Source organism: Colletotrichum destructivum, chromosome 2 (assembly GCF_034447905.1).
Source record: "Colletotrichum destructivum chromosome 2, complete sequence".
Classification (NCBI taxonomy): domain Eukaryota; kingdom Fungi; phylum Ascomycota; class Sordariomycetes; order Glomerellales; family Glomerellaceae; genus Colletotrichum; species Colletotrichum destructivum.
Window position 1 is genome coordinate 1,134,799 of NC_085897.1, and position 16,179 is coordinate 1,150,977.

At 56.4% G+C, this 16,179-nt stretch overlaps 7 protein-coding genes across 7 annotated transcripts; 2 read left to right on the top strand and 5 right to left on the bottom strand.

The window, feature by feature from the left end:
• Window positions 1–493: 493 nt before the first annotated feature.
• On the top strand, window positions 494–1,636 carry CDEST_02541 (uncharacterized protein; the record flags this gene model as incomplete). Its single annotated transcript, XM_062918700.1, has 1 exon — window positions 494–1,636. One exon carries the CDS (start codon window positions 494–496, stop codon window positions 1,634–1,636), a length of 1,143 nt encoding a protein of 380 aa, XP_062774751.1.
• Window positions 1,637–2,097: 461 nt separating this feature from the next.
• On the bottom strand, window positions 2,098–3,756 carry CDEST_02542 (Putative Cellulose-binding domain, fungal, auxiliary Activity family 9; the record flags this gene model as incomplete). Its single annotated transcript, XM_062918701.1, has 4 exons — window positions 3,210–3,756; window positions 3,002–3,151; window positions 2,455–2,888; window positions 2,098–2,380 (listed from the first exon to the last, which is right to left on the bottom strand). The coding sequence occupies exons 1-4, from the start codon at window positions 3,300–3,302 to the stop codon at window positions 2,098–2,100; spliced, it is 960 nt and encodes a 319-aa protein (XP_062774752.1). The 5' UTR covers window positions 3,303–3,756.
• A 507-nt stretch (window positions 3,757–4,263) lies between these two features.
• CDEST_02543 (Putative linalool dehydratase/isomerase) lies at window positions 4,264–6,799 on the bottom strand. The gene is made up of 2 exons (XM_062918702.1): window positions 5,335–6,799; window positions 4,264–5,279 (listed from the first exon to the last, which is right to left on the bottom strand). The coding sequence occupies exons 1-2, from the start codon at window positions 6,354–6,356 to the stop codon at window positions 4,487–4,489; spliced, it is 1,815 nt and encodes a 604-aa protein (XP_062774753.1). The 5' UTR covers window positions 6,357–6,799; the 3' UTR covers window positions 4,264–4,486.
• Window positions 6,800–9,411: 2,612 nt separating this feature from the next.
• CDEST_02544 (Putative glycoside hydrolase, family 5, glycoside hydrolase superfamily) lies at window positions 9,412–10,998 on the top strand. Its single transcript, XM_062918703.1, has 3 exons — window positions 9,412–9,629; window positions 9,742–10,071; window positions 10,204–10,998. Exons 1-3 carry the CDS (start codon window positions 9,459–9,461, stop codon window positions 10,909–10,911), a joined length of 1,209 nt encoding a protein of 402 aa, XP_062774754.1. The 5' UTR covers window positions 9,412–9,458; the 3' UTR covers window positions 10,912–10,998.
• A 19-nt stretch (window positions 10,999–11,017) lies between these two features.
• On the bottom strand, window positions 11,018–11,954 carry CDEST_02545 (Putative organic solute transporter subunit alpha/Transmembrane protein). The gene is made up of 3 exons (XM_062918704.1): window positions 11,825–11,954; window positions 11,612–11,761; window positions 11,018–11,533 (listed from the first exon to the last, which is right to left on the bottom strand). Exons 1-3 carry the CDS (start codon window positions 11,945–11,947, stop codon window positions 11,141–11,143), a joined length of 666 nt encoding a protein of 221 aa, XP_062774755.1. The 5' UTR covers window positions 11,948–11,954; the 3' UTR covers window positions 11,018–11,140.
• A 1-nt stretch (window position 11,955) lies between these two features.
• Window positions 11,956–13,283, bottom strand: CDEST_02546 (Putative organic solute transporter subunit alpha/Transmembrane protein). Its single transcript, XM_062918705.1, has 3 exons — window positions 12,536–13,283; window positions 12,330–12,477; window positions 11,956–12,273 (listed from the first exon to the last, which is right to left on the bottom strand). Exons 1-3 carry the CDS (start codon window positions 12,843–12,845, stop codon window positions 11,997–11,999), a joined length of 735 nt encoding a protein of 244 aa, XP_062774756.1. The 5' UTR covers window positions 12,846–13,283; the 3' UTR covers window positions 11,956–11,996.
• Window positions 13,284–13,286: 3 nt separating this feature from the next.
• CDEST_02547 (Putative zn(2)Cys(6) fungal-type DNA-binding domain-containing protein) lies at window positions 13,287–15,954 on the bottom strand. Its single transcript, XM_062918706.1, has 4 exons — window positions 15,456–15,954; window positions 14,796–15,371; window positions 14,537–14,716; window positions 13,287–14,485 (listed from the first exon to the last, which is right to left on the bottom strand). Exons 1-4 carry the CDS (start codon window positions 15,513–15,515, stop codon window positions 13,739–13,741), a joined length of 1,563 nt encoding a protein of 520 aa, XP_062774757.1. The 5' UTR covers window positions 15,516–15,954; the 3' UTR covers window positions 13,287–13,738.
• Between the last annotated feature and the right edge of the window lie 225 nt (window positions 15,955–16,179).

The window sequence follows — 16,179 nt, forward strand, 5'->3', positions numbered from 1 at the left end:
CCCTAGTCCCTTCGCCCCTAAGTTGTCTGTTCGATCTTGCCGACGATGCGAATACCGTAGTTTTGTCGTGGGCCATCTAGATGTCCGGTCAGTCTCGTTACCTCCCTTGACCGAAGCTCACGGCGCTGTCCGCCGAGGATGTGGGTCCTTCGGGACTGACACGGCGCCGGGGCCCTTCCGGGTGAGAGAGTCGAACCTTCCCCCTAAAGTTTCTACGACCCGTGGTTCTCTGTAGCATTTTCTCCAAAGTGACATTGTAAGACAGCTATGTTCATCTGCCGTTGCCATCTGCCTTCTCCAGCAGCACCAAGCGACGTCGCGTCGCAAAGATCGTCCCCACCATCGTTTCGGTCTCACCCAACCTTCTCCCCGCGCAACCATCGCCGCCGGTGGGCGATACCAGTGGGTCAGTACTTCTTTGAGATCTCAGTGGCATCCATCTAGTCGATTTACCTCTAGCCTTCGTTTTCCCACAGATCTAGCGCCGTTCACGATGAAGGACGACCAAGACCGCCGTCGAGAACGGCCGGATCGACGAATCCCTATGGAATTTAACATATTCGATTCCGGGATTGCAGAGATCGTGGACAAGCCGTTGTTTTGTCTGAGCAACGACGATGAGCCTTCCGAGAACCATGTGGGCATCAATCTTCACGCGGGCCCCTTCGATTTGCACCCAAAAATCGCCAATCTTACCCATCGCACCGTGGTGCGCCCGGGCTGGGAAACGGTCAAGACGATGGAGGTCGTTCTGTTCGAAACACAAGGGAGGAAGGGGACTGAAAAGGTCGTTTTGGAACAACAGAGGCCAACCGGCGGCATTTGGGACCTGTTCGGCCGGCTGCTGTGGTGGCGAGCCTCTGCCATCCGCTGGGTGTTCACCATGCAATTTCCTCTCCAGGACAGACTGTTGGACGTCGACTTTGAGTGGCGACACAGTCGGGGCATCAAGATACGGAGGCTGAGGGGCGCGGACGGGTGGATGCTATGGAGGAAGCGAACACCAGACGAGGTGAGAAAGATGGTCAACGACGGCGACGAGCTGCTGGCCCTGGTGTCGCGGGGCGCAAGATCGGACCTGGGCACCAGGTTCGAGTTCGCCAACTCGGCCGCGCGCGGGGACTGGGGCGACCGGTTTTCCGTCGTGGCGCTCATGTCCGGCATCGGCGTGATCTTGGCCGAGAAGAAGTCGCTGGGGGACTGCGTCGACGCTCTTGAGATGACGGCGCGGCGTCGGTCGATGTTGATGAGAGCCGCACTGGCGGAGAAGCAGGCGCGGGACGCCAGGGACTGGCTGGACACGATGGAGCTGATGGAGGAGCGGAAGACAGACGAGCTGAGTCGGCCCAGGTCCAGCCAGTTCGATCGCGTCCGGACGTGGAGGGAGCAGCAGGCGTCCAACAAGTCCGGGTCCTCCGGGACGCCGCGACTTGATCAGGGCATATCGGGGGTACGAGGAGAGATCCGGCTGCCATCCAACACGCGAAGGCCGGCCACGACGCCTCGGCCGCTGTCGACGACGACACGGAACACGGCGTTGACGTCAGGACGACGGACAGCCTCGAACCGCAGCCGCCGATACGAGCAGGAGAGCGATCGTTTTGTGAGGAGTCAGGGCGGCCCCCAGATTGACTGATGGACGGTCCTACAAGAGCTTGGTGTCGATGGGCTGATAGCATAGCCTAAAACGTATCATCACAATGTATTCTTTTCACACCGGTACGTCTCGGCCAGAGAACTAATCCGTTTTCAACTTCCTTGATTCGCCAGGACGCTCAAAACACTGATGACGAGCTCTTGTGCAATTTTCAGAAACGGGACCTGGCTTTCGAAATTCCTTCCAAAGTGCGTAATCGTTTTCTCTGTCACTGTAAAGACCATCATGCATAGCAGTGGCACCTATCTAGGCCATTTCGAACTCGACTTGTGCCAAAAGAATCTTCATGGCTATCTAGAACGTCCCCCTCCCCTCACCCACCGTCATTTGCACCGAGCACATCCCCGCTGGTTTCTCCCCCTTCTTCTGTCTCAAGCACACTGGTAGTAGTACGGAGGGGAGACGGCTTGGCACGTCGAGCCCGCCTTTCCAACTGTTCGTCAGCACCGATAGATCAAACACGGGGTAAACTCGCTTCGGACGTCACTTACGGCGCAGGTGGTGCAGCCCTTGTAGTCCACGCCGCCGCACTGGGCGAACTTGGCCACGGCGCAGCCGGGGAGGCCGCCGGTGACGGTGGCCTGCGGGACGCTCGAGGCCGTGCCGGTCGGCCCGGAGCCGGCGGTGCAGGTGGACTCGCAGCCGACGCAGCCGGCGCCGGCGCTCTTGGTTGAGCCGCCGGCGTAGACGGTCGGGCCGGGGACGACGTACGTCGCCAGGGACCTGATGCGCGTGAGCCATGGGCGCTTCTTCTTCTCTCTTTCTCTTCTTCTTCGCCTCTGAGCTAGGGCACTCACCTATGGATATCGACGAGCAGACCGGGGTCGGACGCCTTATATGCGCCCGGGAACGACACCGTGCTCGGGGACGCGCTGCCACCGCCCGTCACCGAGATTTGGAAGCACGTCATGTACAACTGGGCGCCGCCGCTCGAGCCTGCGGCGTGCAGCGCGACGGACTCGGCGCGGAGGAGGTAGTCACCCGCGGGGATGTCGGCGGGGATCTTGATGTTGACTTTCCCGCAGCACGCGTTCATGTCCTTGGAGCCCCAGTTGTCGCCGTCGCCGTTGATACTGCCGGCCTTGCGAGACCAGCCGTCCTGGTAGATCTTGAACCAGCCCGTGGAGCCGTCGGCCGTGGTAGCGTCGGCGACCTTGGTGAGGTAGGCGAAGACGGGGCCATAGTGGGCGCCGCCGATGGCTTCCTGTGCGCAGGAGCGATCGTTTGGTTGCTGTGAGGGGGAGAAAGATGGTTATACGCGTCAGTTTATGCATGGTGTGCGGCTACTCTCGAGAGGTTCCGGGCTTTGGATGACGGCCCAGGGGGGGGGGGGGGGCGACATACCTGGTGCATCTCAACAACGACCGTGGACCCGGCCTTGACGACGCACTTGCGGGCCACGGGGCCGCTGTTGGCGTTGCATCGGACGTCGTTGGAGGTGACGTCCTGGACGGGCGAGTTGGAAAGCGGCAGACGGGCGCATTGCCCGCCGAACTTTGCCACGCAGTCAGCACGACCAGCTCAGGAGAGGGTGGGAAACGGCACGACATACGTCGACTCCGTCGATCCAGATTTGTTGGAAAGTCGCGTGCGAGAAGACCTGGCTGGTGGCGATCGCCAGCAGGGACAGAACGGCGGACTTCATAGCGATCGAAGCTTGCTTAGAAGACTTGATGAGTAGTTGTCGTTCTCTGTTTTTAAAGCGTGTAAGGCCGCTACGTCAAGAAGAGCTACGAGGCGGTCGGGCATGGTTCATCGAATATATAGACGACATCATCTCAGATCTTGGCTCCGGAAGTGCCATGATCCCCCTACATAGTCTCGTCCATCAACTGATTCGAAGCAACAACCGGCTCAAGGCCATTAACCGCAGCCCGGCACATCGACAACACAACCAGTCTGACGCCCGGCTTCCCTGCTTTCTCGATATCAAAGAAATATAGCCATGTTCCTTGGCAAACTGGTCCCGCGGCCTTCCTTCGTTCAGGCCCTCGAGGGCACTCGAGGCGGGCTCGACGAGTGAGCGTGCTCGCCGTAAATTGAAGACGGTGGCCCCGTGGACGTTTGGACGACGAAGTGACCCTCCCCTACGAAAGGTGATGCGACATGGGCATCGCCCCCTCTTCCCATGGAGGGGGTGAGGGCGCTACCCAGACTTTTTAAATGAACGGTCGGTAAGCGGCAGCGCCGTTGGGTCCGGTAATTGGTGGATTTGCGGCGCGGTCATAGGATCGCGGAGGGTTGGGCCCGCGTGTGTGAATGCGGGAATCGTGGACGAGGGTCCTCGTTCTGATGTTGTGATGGAATTCGTTCAACACACAAGCCATCTGTCTGCTCGATTATGAGCGTGGAATCATCACGAATGCCGGCTTGGCAAAGCATCACGCACGTACTGTAATGATAGCCACGTCAGCAGCAATAGCTCCACGCTGAGGCCGTCCTCGTATTATGTCTTCCAAGTAAGCGAAGCAGTATGTAGTTGATGGTTTGCAAGGGGGGGTTGGCTGCCTCTTCTTTACCTCCATATCGCTGTTTAACGTCTCATTCAAAGTCCACGCCGGTTAGGCTTCGAGCGATGCGTCGCCCAGAGGAATATGAATCACTGGCCGAGGACTCAGCTCCGGCATGATCTAGTATGGTGATCTGTTACTCAGATACCGGCCCAGCACTACGGACTACTGAAAGCCAGAACGACGTCATGAGCCGCTCCTAAATGAGCTGTGGGATAGTTACAGTAGACGCCTTCGGCAAATTAATGGCGGCAGCTTGACCATTCTTCCTGGTCTTTGTCACAACTATGTTACATCGCATATTACCCGAAACACCTTCCTAGATTTTCAGAAACACGATGTCCAGGTCTTTGTTAGACACGTCAATGTCCACAGACAGAGACCCCCCATCCTCCACCACGTCTTGACGAACCAGCTCCCCCTGCGTATATACTCCCCAAGAACCGGCAGAGAGGTTTCGGGCAACCGGATGCACCTTCACTGATTCATTGTCCCACGCTCTCAGGGTCAGGACCAACAGCTTTTCCTCATCGTCCCAGCAAGCCCGCAAGCAATCCACACCCTGAGAGAGGGAGACTTCATCAATCCACGGCCGGCTGACAAGTGTCTCGTGAGTCCAAGGCTTCTCCCACATAATCTTCTGGCCGTCTTTGACGTTTAGTCGCGCGTAGCCGATCGCAGCGTTCCCGGTGAAGGGGTCCATGTGAACCCAGTCACCCTTCCCGTTCACTGTGGTATTGTTCCTCGGATAAAAGAGACCACCCTTCTCCCACGTTGGCAGAAGCCGTGAATCAGCATACTCCAGAAGATCCTTCAGCTCTTTCTCCTTTCCGAGTTCAGAGAGCCACTGCACAACGTAACCGAGATACGGCGCCGTAAGCGGGAAGGGATTGGGAGGCAGTTTTGCCGCCTCGACTCGAGCTTTCTTGAGCATTGCTGTCTCATCACACTCACCAGGCTTCTCGGTTTGCGCAAGCTTTCGGTACTCCAGAGCAACAGCGGGGTCTTGCAAACGAAACTCGCCATTGATTGACATGATGAAGCCCAAAGCTTGCTTGTCATACGAAGAGTAGACAAAGTCCGTGTTCCAGGAGTTCATGAAAGCATTCGCCCTAGTTGTTGGGTAAGCGTTTGATCAAAACCCGATAGTACGCACCGACAACTGACCATGCAACTGAAGTTACTCCCTTCGGAGGCTCAACCCGACCCTGCTTCAAGTACAGCCACTCTGCGTAGAGTCCATCGAGGCGTAGCAGCCCGTGGTCTGCGATTGCCTTCTTGTACTTCTCGAGGACATGGCCCACGGTATCAACGCCGTCGCGGACGTCGTTGTACCGCATCGCAATGATCTGTGACAGGTCAGCGGGACCGCAAAAGCTTGCGTCTCGGGCAAATGGCAAGTTACGTGCCGGAAACTGGTTGCAAACGACAAACACACTGTTCGGCTCGCAGCAGACACCGACCCAGTTGTTGCGTTCCATCTGCTCCACAATCACCGTTTGCAGACTCCGGTTGTCGTAGCGGTACGTCTCGGGGCCGAACCCCCAGAATATAGGAGCCCAGGTGAACGTGATGGACCCCGGCTTCTCGAACTCGTCGTCGTCAAAGAGCATTGCGTACAGGCTGGTCATCAGGAGCAAGTGGCCGCTGTACATGATGTTCTCCGTAGCGACCGGGTCGGCCCATGGTTTCCTCAACTCTGTGATGTCCGGGTCGACGAACTTGCCCGACTGGCTGGTGAGATACCAGTAGCCCCAGACTTCGGGCCGAAGCATCTTGTGGATGATGCGCCGTAATAGGGGTTTGAAGATGCTTCTGGCGGCCGGGAGGCGATGGTAGTGAGCCACGGCTGCCCCATAGGACATCTGGGCAAGCTGGTATCGGTAGGCGTCAAGGAACTCTTGGTGAGCGTCTTGCTGGGATCCCATTCCGTACCATTCTCCATCGATCTGGTCTACGAGGTTGTGAAAGTGTCGCAAGTGTCCTGCCTGTTTGCAACTGAGTTTCTCGTACTTCGAGAGATCGATACGAAGTCGTTGATCCTGAGAAACCGCCATATTGTTGTTGGTCCGTTGAGGGTATGAAATGAGCAACCCTTTTGCTGGTGATGTTACAAAATCGAAGCACCTTTCTGCGAAGGCGTTCCTCGCGTTGTCTCTTATGTTGTGGAAGAACTGTGTTCCAAGCATTGACCTTGCCCACCTTCCTCCATAGACAAGACGCAGGTGGGTGGACGGACAATACCCACCCTCTATAGGATCTTGAAAGTAAAATATTACGGACGGGCTGTGCAGTGCATCGGGTGTCCTTTTTGGGAAGGGGTCAGCGCCCCTGCATTGCGTACAGTTAGGGGGAGGCTTGGGTGGAACGGCAATGTTTGTTTGAGGGCCGGGAAAGGCGGTAGGTTGTTGTTCATAGCCAAGCTGCGCACAAGGCCTTGAGCTGGAACTAAATCTTTACAGGCTTATACTTTCACCCATCTTTCCGAGCCTGTCGCGGGATCCAACCCCAATTTTCCCTCTCTACACGACGACGTTGTCAATTAGCGCAGGTTGAGTCTACAAGTACAGACCTGTTGCACAGACAGCCAGCTGGGTCGTATGGAATCAGGCTTGTATAGTTAGAACCTTGCGCAGGCCACCCAGCATGGATAGCATCCAATGAGGGCACCATCGGATAACGACTCCTACCATGTGTCCAGGCCAAAGCCCGGAAGAAATAGCAAGTTGTGGAGAAGACTGACCTCGGCTTTTGGACTCCATAGTTCCAACACGTCACAGCTCCATCGCCGCAACACGGAGGTGGGTAATGCCCGATGAGGGGATCGTACGTAGATTTTGAGTTTATCCCAGAGAGTGCTTCTCTGTTGGACACGTTCACTAAACAACAATTCAGGTTCTCGACAGCAGGTACATCTTCTGTGAGGACCTCCGTCCACGCGACCAAGACAGAAACTTCAGATACCCTGCGCGTGGGGTCCCGGCACATAGGCGTCAAGTCGAGCTCGCGATAGAAAAGTCGCCAGTCTCTAACCCTTGGTGTTCTCTCACGTCCACTCGTCATAAATTAAAAGGTGCATCTCTGTCGTGGTACATCGCGATTCGCGTTTGGAACAGTCCGTTGGGCTCGGCTCTCGGCCTTTTGACAAGTGCGGCCGAGGATCTCGGAATTTCAGCTGGAACGTTGTATGACCCGCATAGGACTCGTAGCCAGTTTTTGATCTGCAGCAGGCTTGAATATTCATCCCTTAGGGACTGTAACGAAGCAAGGAGCTTTCTGCGGATTTTTGCCCTGGAAAAAGTACAGCACATGCTGTAAGCGGAACGGATACTGCTTCGCTAAGTATGCTGTTCGCGAGAGTGACGTTGTTTAAGGTGGTTGGACTTTGTCCGCTCGATACCTGCTAATACGTCAAAATAGCATTGTCAGGCTGACTGTGTTGATTTTAAATCGCAAACTGTGTTAGAAGAAAGGTTCTATTTTGACAGGCGTATGCTGAGAAAATAGACAGTAACCTACATTGAATCTTAGCAGTTAAAAGAGACATGTTTTTAAGGTAATGTGTTACGTATTTAGCTACTACTAACAGTATAGATATTATAGAAAGAGTTAGAGATTGTCCTCTAGAATAATAAAACAACTAACTTAGTTTATAAGCAAGTAGCTATTATAAGAAAAAGTGATCCCTTAACTCTCTGATACTAGGGATGGAAGTATGGGGTTGGATGGAGCTGGCGTTTAGGGCCCACTCATACAGGGTTGATGATGCAAAATAGTGATGTAGACGAACATCTAAGAACAAGCCTTGTTGGCTAAGTGGTATAGCGTCTCACTAGTATTCTAGTGTCATGAGAAGATCGGCGGTTCGATTCCGCCACGAGGCAACCAAGCAAGTCTGGTCATCCAGATGAGTTCCTTATTTTTTTCAAAATTCCTCACCAGGATCAATCATTATGCTTATGTGTGTTATTTGTCTTTTTGTGCTGTTGTCAGCAGCGATCTGTCATTGCCTGCGTATCAGATCTTCCGTTGCTTGTCTCCATCGCCCGTTGTCTCCCAACACCGCATAATGCCGCCATTCCAAACAATTGCAACCGAGCTGTTTAAGCCAGAGGCAACGAACGACGACAACTAGATGCAGAGACCACTCACCTAAGAGCCGAAGCTACCCCGCATCAAGACAAGTAACCCCGCATGGGACATCTCGACGATATCAGGCATGTCGGCAATGTATGTGCCCGATCCCAAGAGGAATTCCCGAACCGTCTTCAGTCATCTACATCGGTGCCAACCGCGCACATGACATGTTCAAAGCATGGGAACCGTAACGGGATGATGCCACTGCCTCTCCTACCCCGCACAAGAGCCACAGGTAACAGGGGGAGAGCAGACACTGTCCGTTGGTGGAGAAACGTCGTATGGCGAGTGGCTACTCTCCTCTTCCCCAGGAACCCGAAGCGAGGAGGAAGACTGACCGACTTGCCGGCGACTGGGGAGGTAACACAAGTGCGGTCAAGGCACAAACAGGTACCAGACAAAAGGATCGGATTTACGATTGACCACGGTTTGGGAGGGGGAGGTATGTCTTCGGGTGAACAGGACGCTCATCCCGTCGGCTAGACGACCACGACCCCCCATGGGGCCTGGATGTGCTTCTTGGCGTGAACTTGTTCTGTCGATCATTGCATCAAGCTTGTTGGTCCGGCGAGCCATCTGAGTTCCGGGCCGTGCCAATTGAGGGAGGTCGAGATGCAAGAGTTGAGGATGGACTAATAACACACTGGAAACTCATCCAAAATTCCATGTCGTCACTCCTATAATACCTCACATCGTCATCACGGTGGCTTCCCATCATTCTTTCGAAACATCCAGATAAGCATCAAAAACGGCGCATACGATGATTTAAAGTTGAAACAGCTTACACCAGGTACGATCGCACCCCCAGTGGCGGTCTGCCCATGTCCCCCTCACCATGTCATACCATTGGCCCTACCCCAGCTTTCGGGCGGCCACCCTCCGCGATCGAAACCGGAATGGCGCGCCGTCCCTCCCCCTTGGCATCTCCAACTCCGCCACCCCGGCCCGCGGCCATGGCACGCGGTCCAACGGCCTCCGTGATGGTTTGGGAAGTGGGACGGGAACAGGACGTCGATGGTGGTCACAAGTCTCGCGTTGGACCTCGGGTCGAGCAGGATCAATAAATATGGCACACGCAACCACGACGTTTTCCTTCAAATTGGGATGTCTCGCGTGGTCCTGCAGCTTGTTCCCCGTTCGACAATTCACCCACGATGCTACCCAAACTCGCCCGTCTCGTTTCCATTGGTCTCCTGGCCAGCGGAGCCGCCTCCGCGGCGTGCATCCGCAAGGGCTTCGTCACCGTCAAGGGCACCAAGTTCCAGCTGGACGGCGAGGACTTCAACTTTGCGGGCAGCAATGCTTACTACTTCCCCTTTGACAACGTGAGTAGAGGTTCCAATAACCCTATCAACCCGGGAAAGTATCATGACTAGAGAAAAAGAGATAGAGTTTGTATGTATGAGAAGTGAGACTGACAACGACGTAATGTAACAGAACCAAGCCGACGTCGAGGCCGGTCTGACCGCCGCAAAGGACGCCGGACTGAAGGTCTTCCGCACCTGGGGCTTCAACGACAAGAACGCCACGTACAACCCCGACGGCCTGCCCAAGTACGGCGGCGAGGGCGCCGGCGACACTGAGATCGTCTTCCAGCGATGGTACGACAACGGCACGTCCGTCATCAACATCGAGGCCTTTGACAAGGTCGTCGCCGCCGCCACCAAGGTCGGCATCAAGCTGATCGTCGCGCTGACCAACAACTGGGCTGACTACGGCGGCATGGACGTCTACACGGTCAACCTGGGTGGGAAATACCATGACGATGTGAGCAAAACCACAACACACACAAACACACGCGCACACGCGCACACGCACATATACAGACACAGATGCGGACACTCTCTTGTGTTGTTGTCGTGAGTAACAAAAATGGTAATACTAACCCTGGGGCGGCAGTTCTATCACGTCCCCGTCATCAAGGACGCCTTCAAGCGCTACGTCAAGGAGTTCGTCACCCGCTACAAGGACTCCCCCGCCATCATGGCCTGGGAGCTTGGCAACGAGCCGCGCTGCGGCGCCGACGGCGTCCGCAACCTCCCGCGCAGCGGCGACTGCACGCCGGAGCGCCTGGGCGCCTGGATCGCCGAGATGAGCGCCTTCGTCAAGGGCCTCGACCCGAAGCACCTCGTCACCTGGGGCGGCGAGGGCGGCTTCAACGTGCCCTCGGACGACTGGGCATACAATGGCGCCGACGGCAGCGACTTCGACCACGAGCTCGCCCTGCCGCACATCGACTTCGGCACCTTCCACTCGTACCCGGACTGGTGGAGCAAGACGGTCGAGTGGACGGAGCAGTGGATCCGCGACCACGCCGCCTCCGGCCGGAGGGTCGGCAAGCCCGTCGTCCACGAGGAGTACGGCTGGCTGACGCCCGACAAGCGCCTCGAGTACCTCGGCCGCGTCGACGACACCCCGCGCACCGAGGTCCTCGGCAAGTGGCAGGCCATCTCGCTCGAGGAGGAGATGCCCGACATGTACTGGCAGTACGGCTACTCGGGCTACTCGTACGGCCGCAACCACAACGACGGCTTCACCATCTACCTGGACGACGCCGAGGCCCAGCCGCTCATCTACGAGCACGCCGCCAAGGTCAACGCTCTGTAAAAGAGGCGTGTCCCGGGCAGATAATGTTGCGCAGTAATTCAGAGAGATATACATTCGCTCTCTACAAAGCAGATGCTAGAAAAGCACAGTCACAAACCGTGTCTCCAGTCCCTTCAGTCTTCTATGCCTTTGCGTGTATATATGTATGTACAAGAAATTCTATGCGTGTATGGCGTATCTGTGTATGTACGCTTGCATGGGTGTGCGCGTGTCTGTCTATCTGCTCGGCTCAACGCTCCTCGTCCGCCCACTGAGACGCCGCGCTCTGCCCGCCCTTCCGAGACCTCCGCTGCTTTCGCTCCTCCGCCTTCATCCGTAGCCCGAACCGGATGGCCTCGATGATCTCCGCCGGATTCCACATCTCGACCAGCGCCCACAGCACGGCGGGCCCGTCCGAGTACGTCCGGGGCTCATATGCCTCGAGGTCGTCGGCGAGCGGCGGGCGGGCGCCGCCGCCTCCAATGACGTACGGACGGTGCGAGTAGGCGTAATGGAAGAAGATGGCTAGCGGGAGCATCTCGAGGCAGACGAGCATGGACGGGATGCCGATACGGAGGTCCGCATCCGTCAGCGTCGGGGTCGGGCTCAGAGCGCCGACGTCGCGAATGATCCAGAAGATGATCTGAGGGGAAACGTGTGAGTGGTGATTTTCGTTTTGTTGCTGCTGGACTCCGAAGAGGAGGAGTGGGTTCTGACTTACATTTTCGATAAAAGTCAGAGACACGACCAACTTGAACGAGAGAAACTTGGCGACGGGCTGGTGGTGCGCCAACTGGGACCTCAGCTGCATGAAGAAGCGGATGACCGTCATGATGGCCAACGTGAGCGATACGTTGTTTATGATGGACAGCTTCGGGTCGTCAGCACAAGTCATGAGATCAGAACAACCGGCCAGTGGATATCATATACTCACCCAAAGTTTGGCATAGTGTGCTTTGCTTGCAAACTCGCAGTAGACCCCCGCCGCTTGCGTGATGGCGGTCAAGATGGCCACCAGCAGAGCAACGACGGGATACTGGAAGACGGCGAACCACATTTTCTACCCCGCCGTGTTAGAAACCGAACGGACGGACGGACATGTATGTCTACAAGTCGGAAAAGAGGCGTACCCTGAACCACTCCAGACCATTCTGCTCCCCGTCCGCCGCCTTCTTGTTCTTCACCGTGAGCGCGGCGAAGAAGACGTCCCTGTGCTGCGCGCTTGGCGAGACGAACTCGCACAGCAGCAGGAAAAAGGTGCCCAGGCAGATGGACTGGACAGACTCGAGCCACGGGTGGAGGTACACCTCGGCCGACGGGAAACAGATGGAAAGGAAGGAGATGATGGACCAGAACGGGATGATGAGCGAGATGCGCAGAATCCTGACGATTGTTAGAGCTCGTTTCACGCAACGGGGGGGATGGATAGGGGTGCGTACTTGATCTGCTCGTTCCTCTTGCTAAGGTGCGTCACGTGGAGAAACATCAGGGTGAAGATGATGAGACAGGATGCGGCGGTAAAGCTGCCCGATAATATCATGTTGAACTTGTAGAAGGACGTGTTGCCGAACAAGGGCTTTGCCGCATCTGGGGAGCGGTGTTAGTTATCGGTGCATACAAAAACCTATGAGTTGTGATTACTGACTCTCGACGAGGGAGATATCTGGGCAGCCATCTTTGCTCGACTTGCTTTCCGCTCTGGCCCTGAGAAATGTTTCCATGTCTGATTGTGTTACGTAGACTTGGGTAGTTGAAATTAGACTGAGATAGACTGAAGAGCCGGGAGACACCATGCATGTCCAGAGAGTCGGGGCCAGCGTATTTATCCCTCTTCTTCGTCTTCCATCGACGGTTCTGCTTCTTTCACGCTGGGCCAGTAGGCAGCCAGTCAAGAATGAATCCTCCACCGCATTCGCTTGCATTCGCATTTTCTCGATAACCCCTGTCCATTCCATCCCAAGTCACGACCGAGTTCAAAACGACCCACGACCGGCGCGTTGACGAGCTGCATGGTTGATATCAATACATGCAAGCCCGCGGAACCACGGCTTGAAAAAGATCTTTCGTTATGTGCCATGAGGGCGCCCGCCGCCCGTCTGGTGGCTGAGCAGGTGCTGAGCAGCCTAGCCTATCTATCTACTCGGAAATCGGCACAAGACACCCATTCAAGGGGCCGTCGAATCGATTTCCCAATTCGGTATGGCGGGCTTACGCCAGCATGAAAAATGCCGTGGCAGACGTGCTGATAACATGAGCCCGTCGGGCGGGCCGCAGCCTCTTTGCGGCTAGAGGCTCGAGGGATCAGCACTAACGTCCAAACAAGCTTCGTGGCCTTGGAGCTGTGGAGATGGATTCGATGATTTGCTTGCGGGCGCGAGGCTCGTTGGACTGGACCCTTGCGGCAATACTTGCCAGAGATTCTGCTCGAGCTGCGTGGGCTTAGGTCAACTCTGCTGTTTTTGGCCGTATGATGGCCAATCAGGAGGCGGAAGGGAGGTCCAGTCGTTGACTCGTGTTGGTGGCCGTCTTGAACAAGATAGAGCAAGAATAACCAAAGGGGCTATGCCGGTGTTGCTTGTCTCAGTTGTTTATCGCCCGTTTCACCATGTCTTCCATGGTCTCTCGATCCGTTCCGACAGACAGGTCAGCCCTAAAGCAGCAACGTGAAGTGCTACGGTGACAGCACCACGCACCAGGCCTATCACCAAGGGATCCATATAGGCCATCAAGAACTGAGGTGGTGAAAGCAGAGAGCGATTGATAACAACCATTGTTAGGTCTTGTCCAGCTCTCTGCCACATTTAGGGACAGCCTGCCTGCCTTCACTTCCGTCACACAGTTAACCATCTCAACCATCTCCGTCGCCCAAGTCATCCACCGGCATGCCTTTTAGAGCCTCGGACGGGAAAAGAGCACCGCCCGCTCGCGGCCTCAAGGCTGTCAATATTCCATTCTCCTTGCCAATTCGCAGCAATGCCGCCTTCGCGGCGATCCGCAGGTGCCGCGGCGCTGTCGGAATGACGTACACATGGCTCAGCGGCCATACCAGCCGGACGGCCTCAAGGTAGGTCGCCGGCGAACGCGGGTCAGAAGCGGACGACTTGCCGCCCAGCGATGGCGGGATGCCGTCGACGATATCCCGGCCTGAGACCGCAATGATCTCCGCGCTGAGTCGTCTTCGCGACTGCAACGCTCCACGATCGAAAGCACAATCTGGTGCGTGCTCGACGAGGTTAGCGAGGAGGATGATCATATGGTGCAATTTGATGCGCGCGCTGCGCCACGAGTCCCAGAAGTAGGTGTGGACAGGACCGGGGTCGACTAGGTATTCGGGGGATGTTCTCATCCATTCCAACATGACAAGCTCTGCAAGATCGCATTCGAATAGGAGTTGGTCATACTCGGCGGACGCCCGCTTCAAGTCGACGTTCCGCACGATGGGGATCAACCTGGACAGCAGAGAGCATGCCGAGGAAATGTACCGACCAGTATGCAGGAACAAAGCCTCGGCGGGCTGGAGGGTCTGCTCTATGACGTTGAGCCAGTGGTCGAACTCGGGTGGGCACGGCGTGTTCGTGATGGTGTGCTGAATTTGCTGGTTCCTGTTAGCGTAATGGACGTTGGCATGCCTGCCGGGCCTGCTCACGATCATGTTGTGCATGGTCCAGAAGATCTGTCGGCCGGCCTTTGTGTACAGCTGGCGGTCGCCCCTTGCGCGCATTAAGCTCAAGATGCCGCTGCCATGGATGTGCCAGGGAGTCTCGGGAGCGTAGCCTCGGTCATGGCTCGTAACGAAGGACCGCCGCTCCAGGCCGCCCATCATCAGCTGTCACAACAATATCAGCGCGGGTCCCCCCGATGGAATGCTGAGCATGGATGTGTCACAGTCGTTTCGCGAGACTTGCCTCGTAGTTCCCTAGCAGCCACACGGCGATGATTGTGGAGTCAGAGGTGCACGTGCTGGGGCTCGTTATGGCGTCCTGGACTGACGCCAGAGCGTTGCCGAGAAACATGGACAGCTCACGGTAATCCGTCTGTGGCCTGAAGCGGTTGATGACATAGGCTCTCGTGAAGACATGGGCGGCGAGACGGAGGCAGTGGTCCTGCCCAACGCCTCTGAACAGTCCCGGAAGGAAATCCAAACTCGAGTAGAGGCCGATAACAAGCGGTACGGACTCGGCTGTCCAGTGTTGACGAACCGTTCTCAAGAGAGGCAGGGGGGATGTACCAACAGACCGGAAAGCTGAGTTATCGGACTCCCAAGACGATGCGGACGACGGCGAAGAGACCGAGGTGAAAGTAATCACCTCCAGAGTGTCCGTTGCGGACAGCGGGAGGTTCTGCTGCTGCCTCTTCCGCCGGCGCCGTTCATAGGCGGCAGCATCGGTGTGTTGGAACAGCAGGTCCTGGTCGTCGCGATAGCCAGGGCACGAGACCCCGTACTTGATGCATCGCTGACACTGTGGCCGAGCCAGATCGCACTTGTCCAAACGCTGTTAGCTGAACGAAGATGAATCACGATTTTGGTTGCCGGAGAGGGAGGGGCTGGGCGCGTGTTTCCTAACCTTGACCCTCCTCTGGCGACAGAGATGGCAGTTGGGGCTTGGCTTGCCGGTATTTGGCATGACGTGGGGGGCCTGTCGAAACGACCGAGTCCGAAATGGGCCACAATGTGTCTAACAAAGCTCCGGGCAGTGTCCACAAGTCCGGTCTTCGCGGACCGAGTCCGGGTCTATGCACCGGTGTTGGAGGAGGACGCCAAGTAATGATTGTTCGGCACGAGAGGATGCGGAGACTCTAGGGGAGGGGCTTCGTCATATCGAATGAGCTTCCCGGAAGGGTTAGGGGCCGTGAGATTGGATTGCCGAATTGCTTACTCTCTCTCGGCTCGGTCCCACTCGCTCATTGCGGCCTCTCGCGCTGAGGGGTGAGTGCGAGTGTGACGAGATCATCACTTGTCGGGTAACACAGTAGGTGAGGCAATACTGGACTTGGTGAAAGCCGTGATTCTGAAGGACAAGTTGCATCATATCCCGAGGGTCGTTCAGGTCGTGGTTTCGAGTTCCCCCAACTGAGATGCATCGGGTCGAAAGGTTCGGTTTGATTGGCTTCGCGGCCCATGGAAGATCACTGACCATCAAGTGGAGCTACCAGGCCCGCGGGACTTCAGTGACGGGCCCCAAGCCGGACCCCGAGAGATGGAAACGGGGTTGCTCCGTTGGACGGGCCACTTGTCCACTCGTCGGTTGTCTCTTGAAATTCGGCTTCATTCTCCAACGAGCGAGCCGT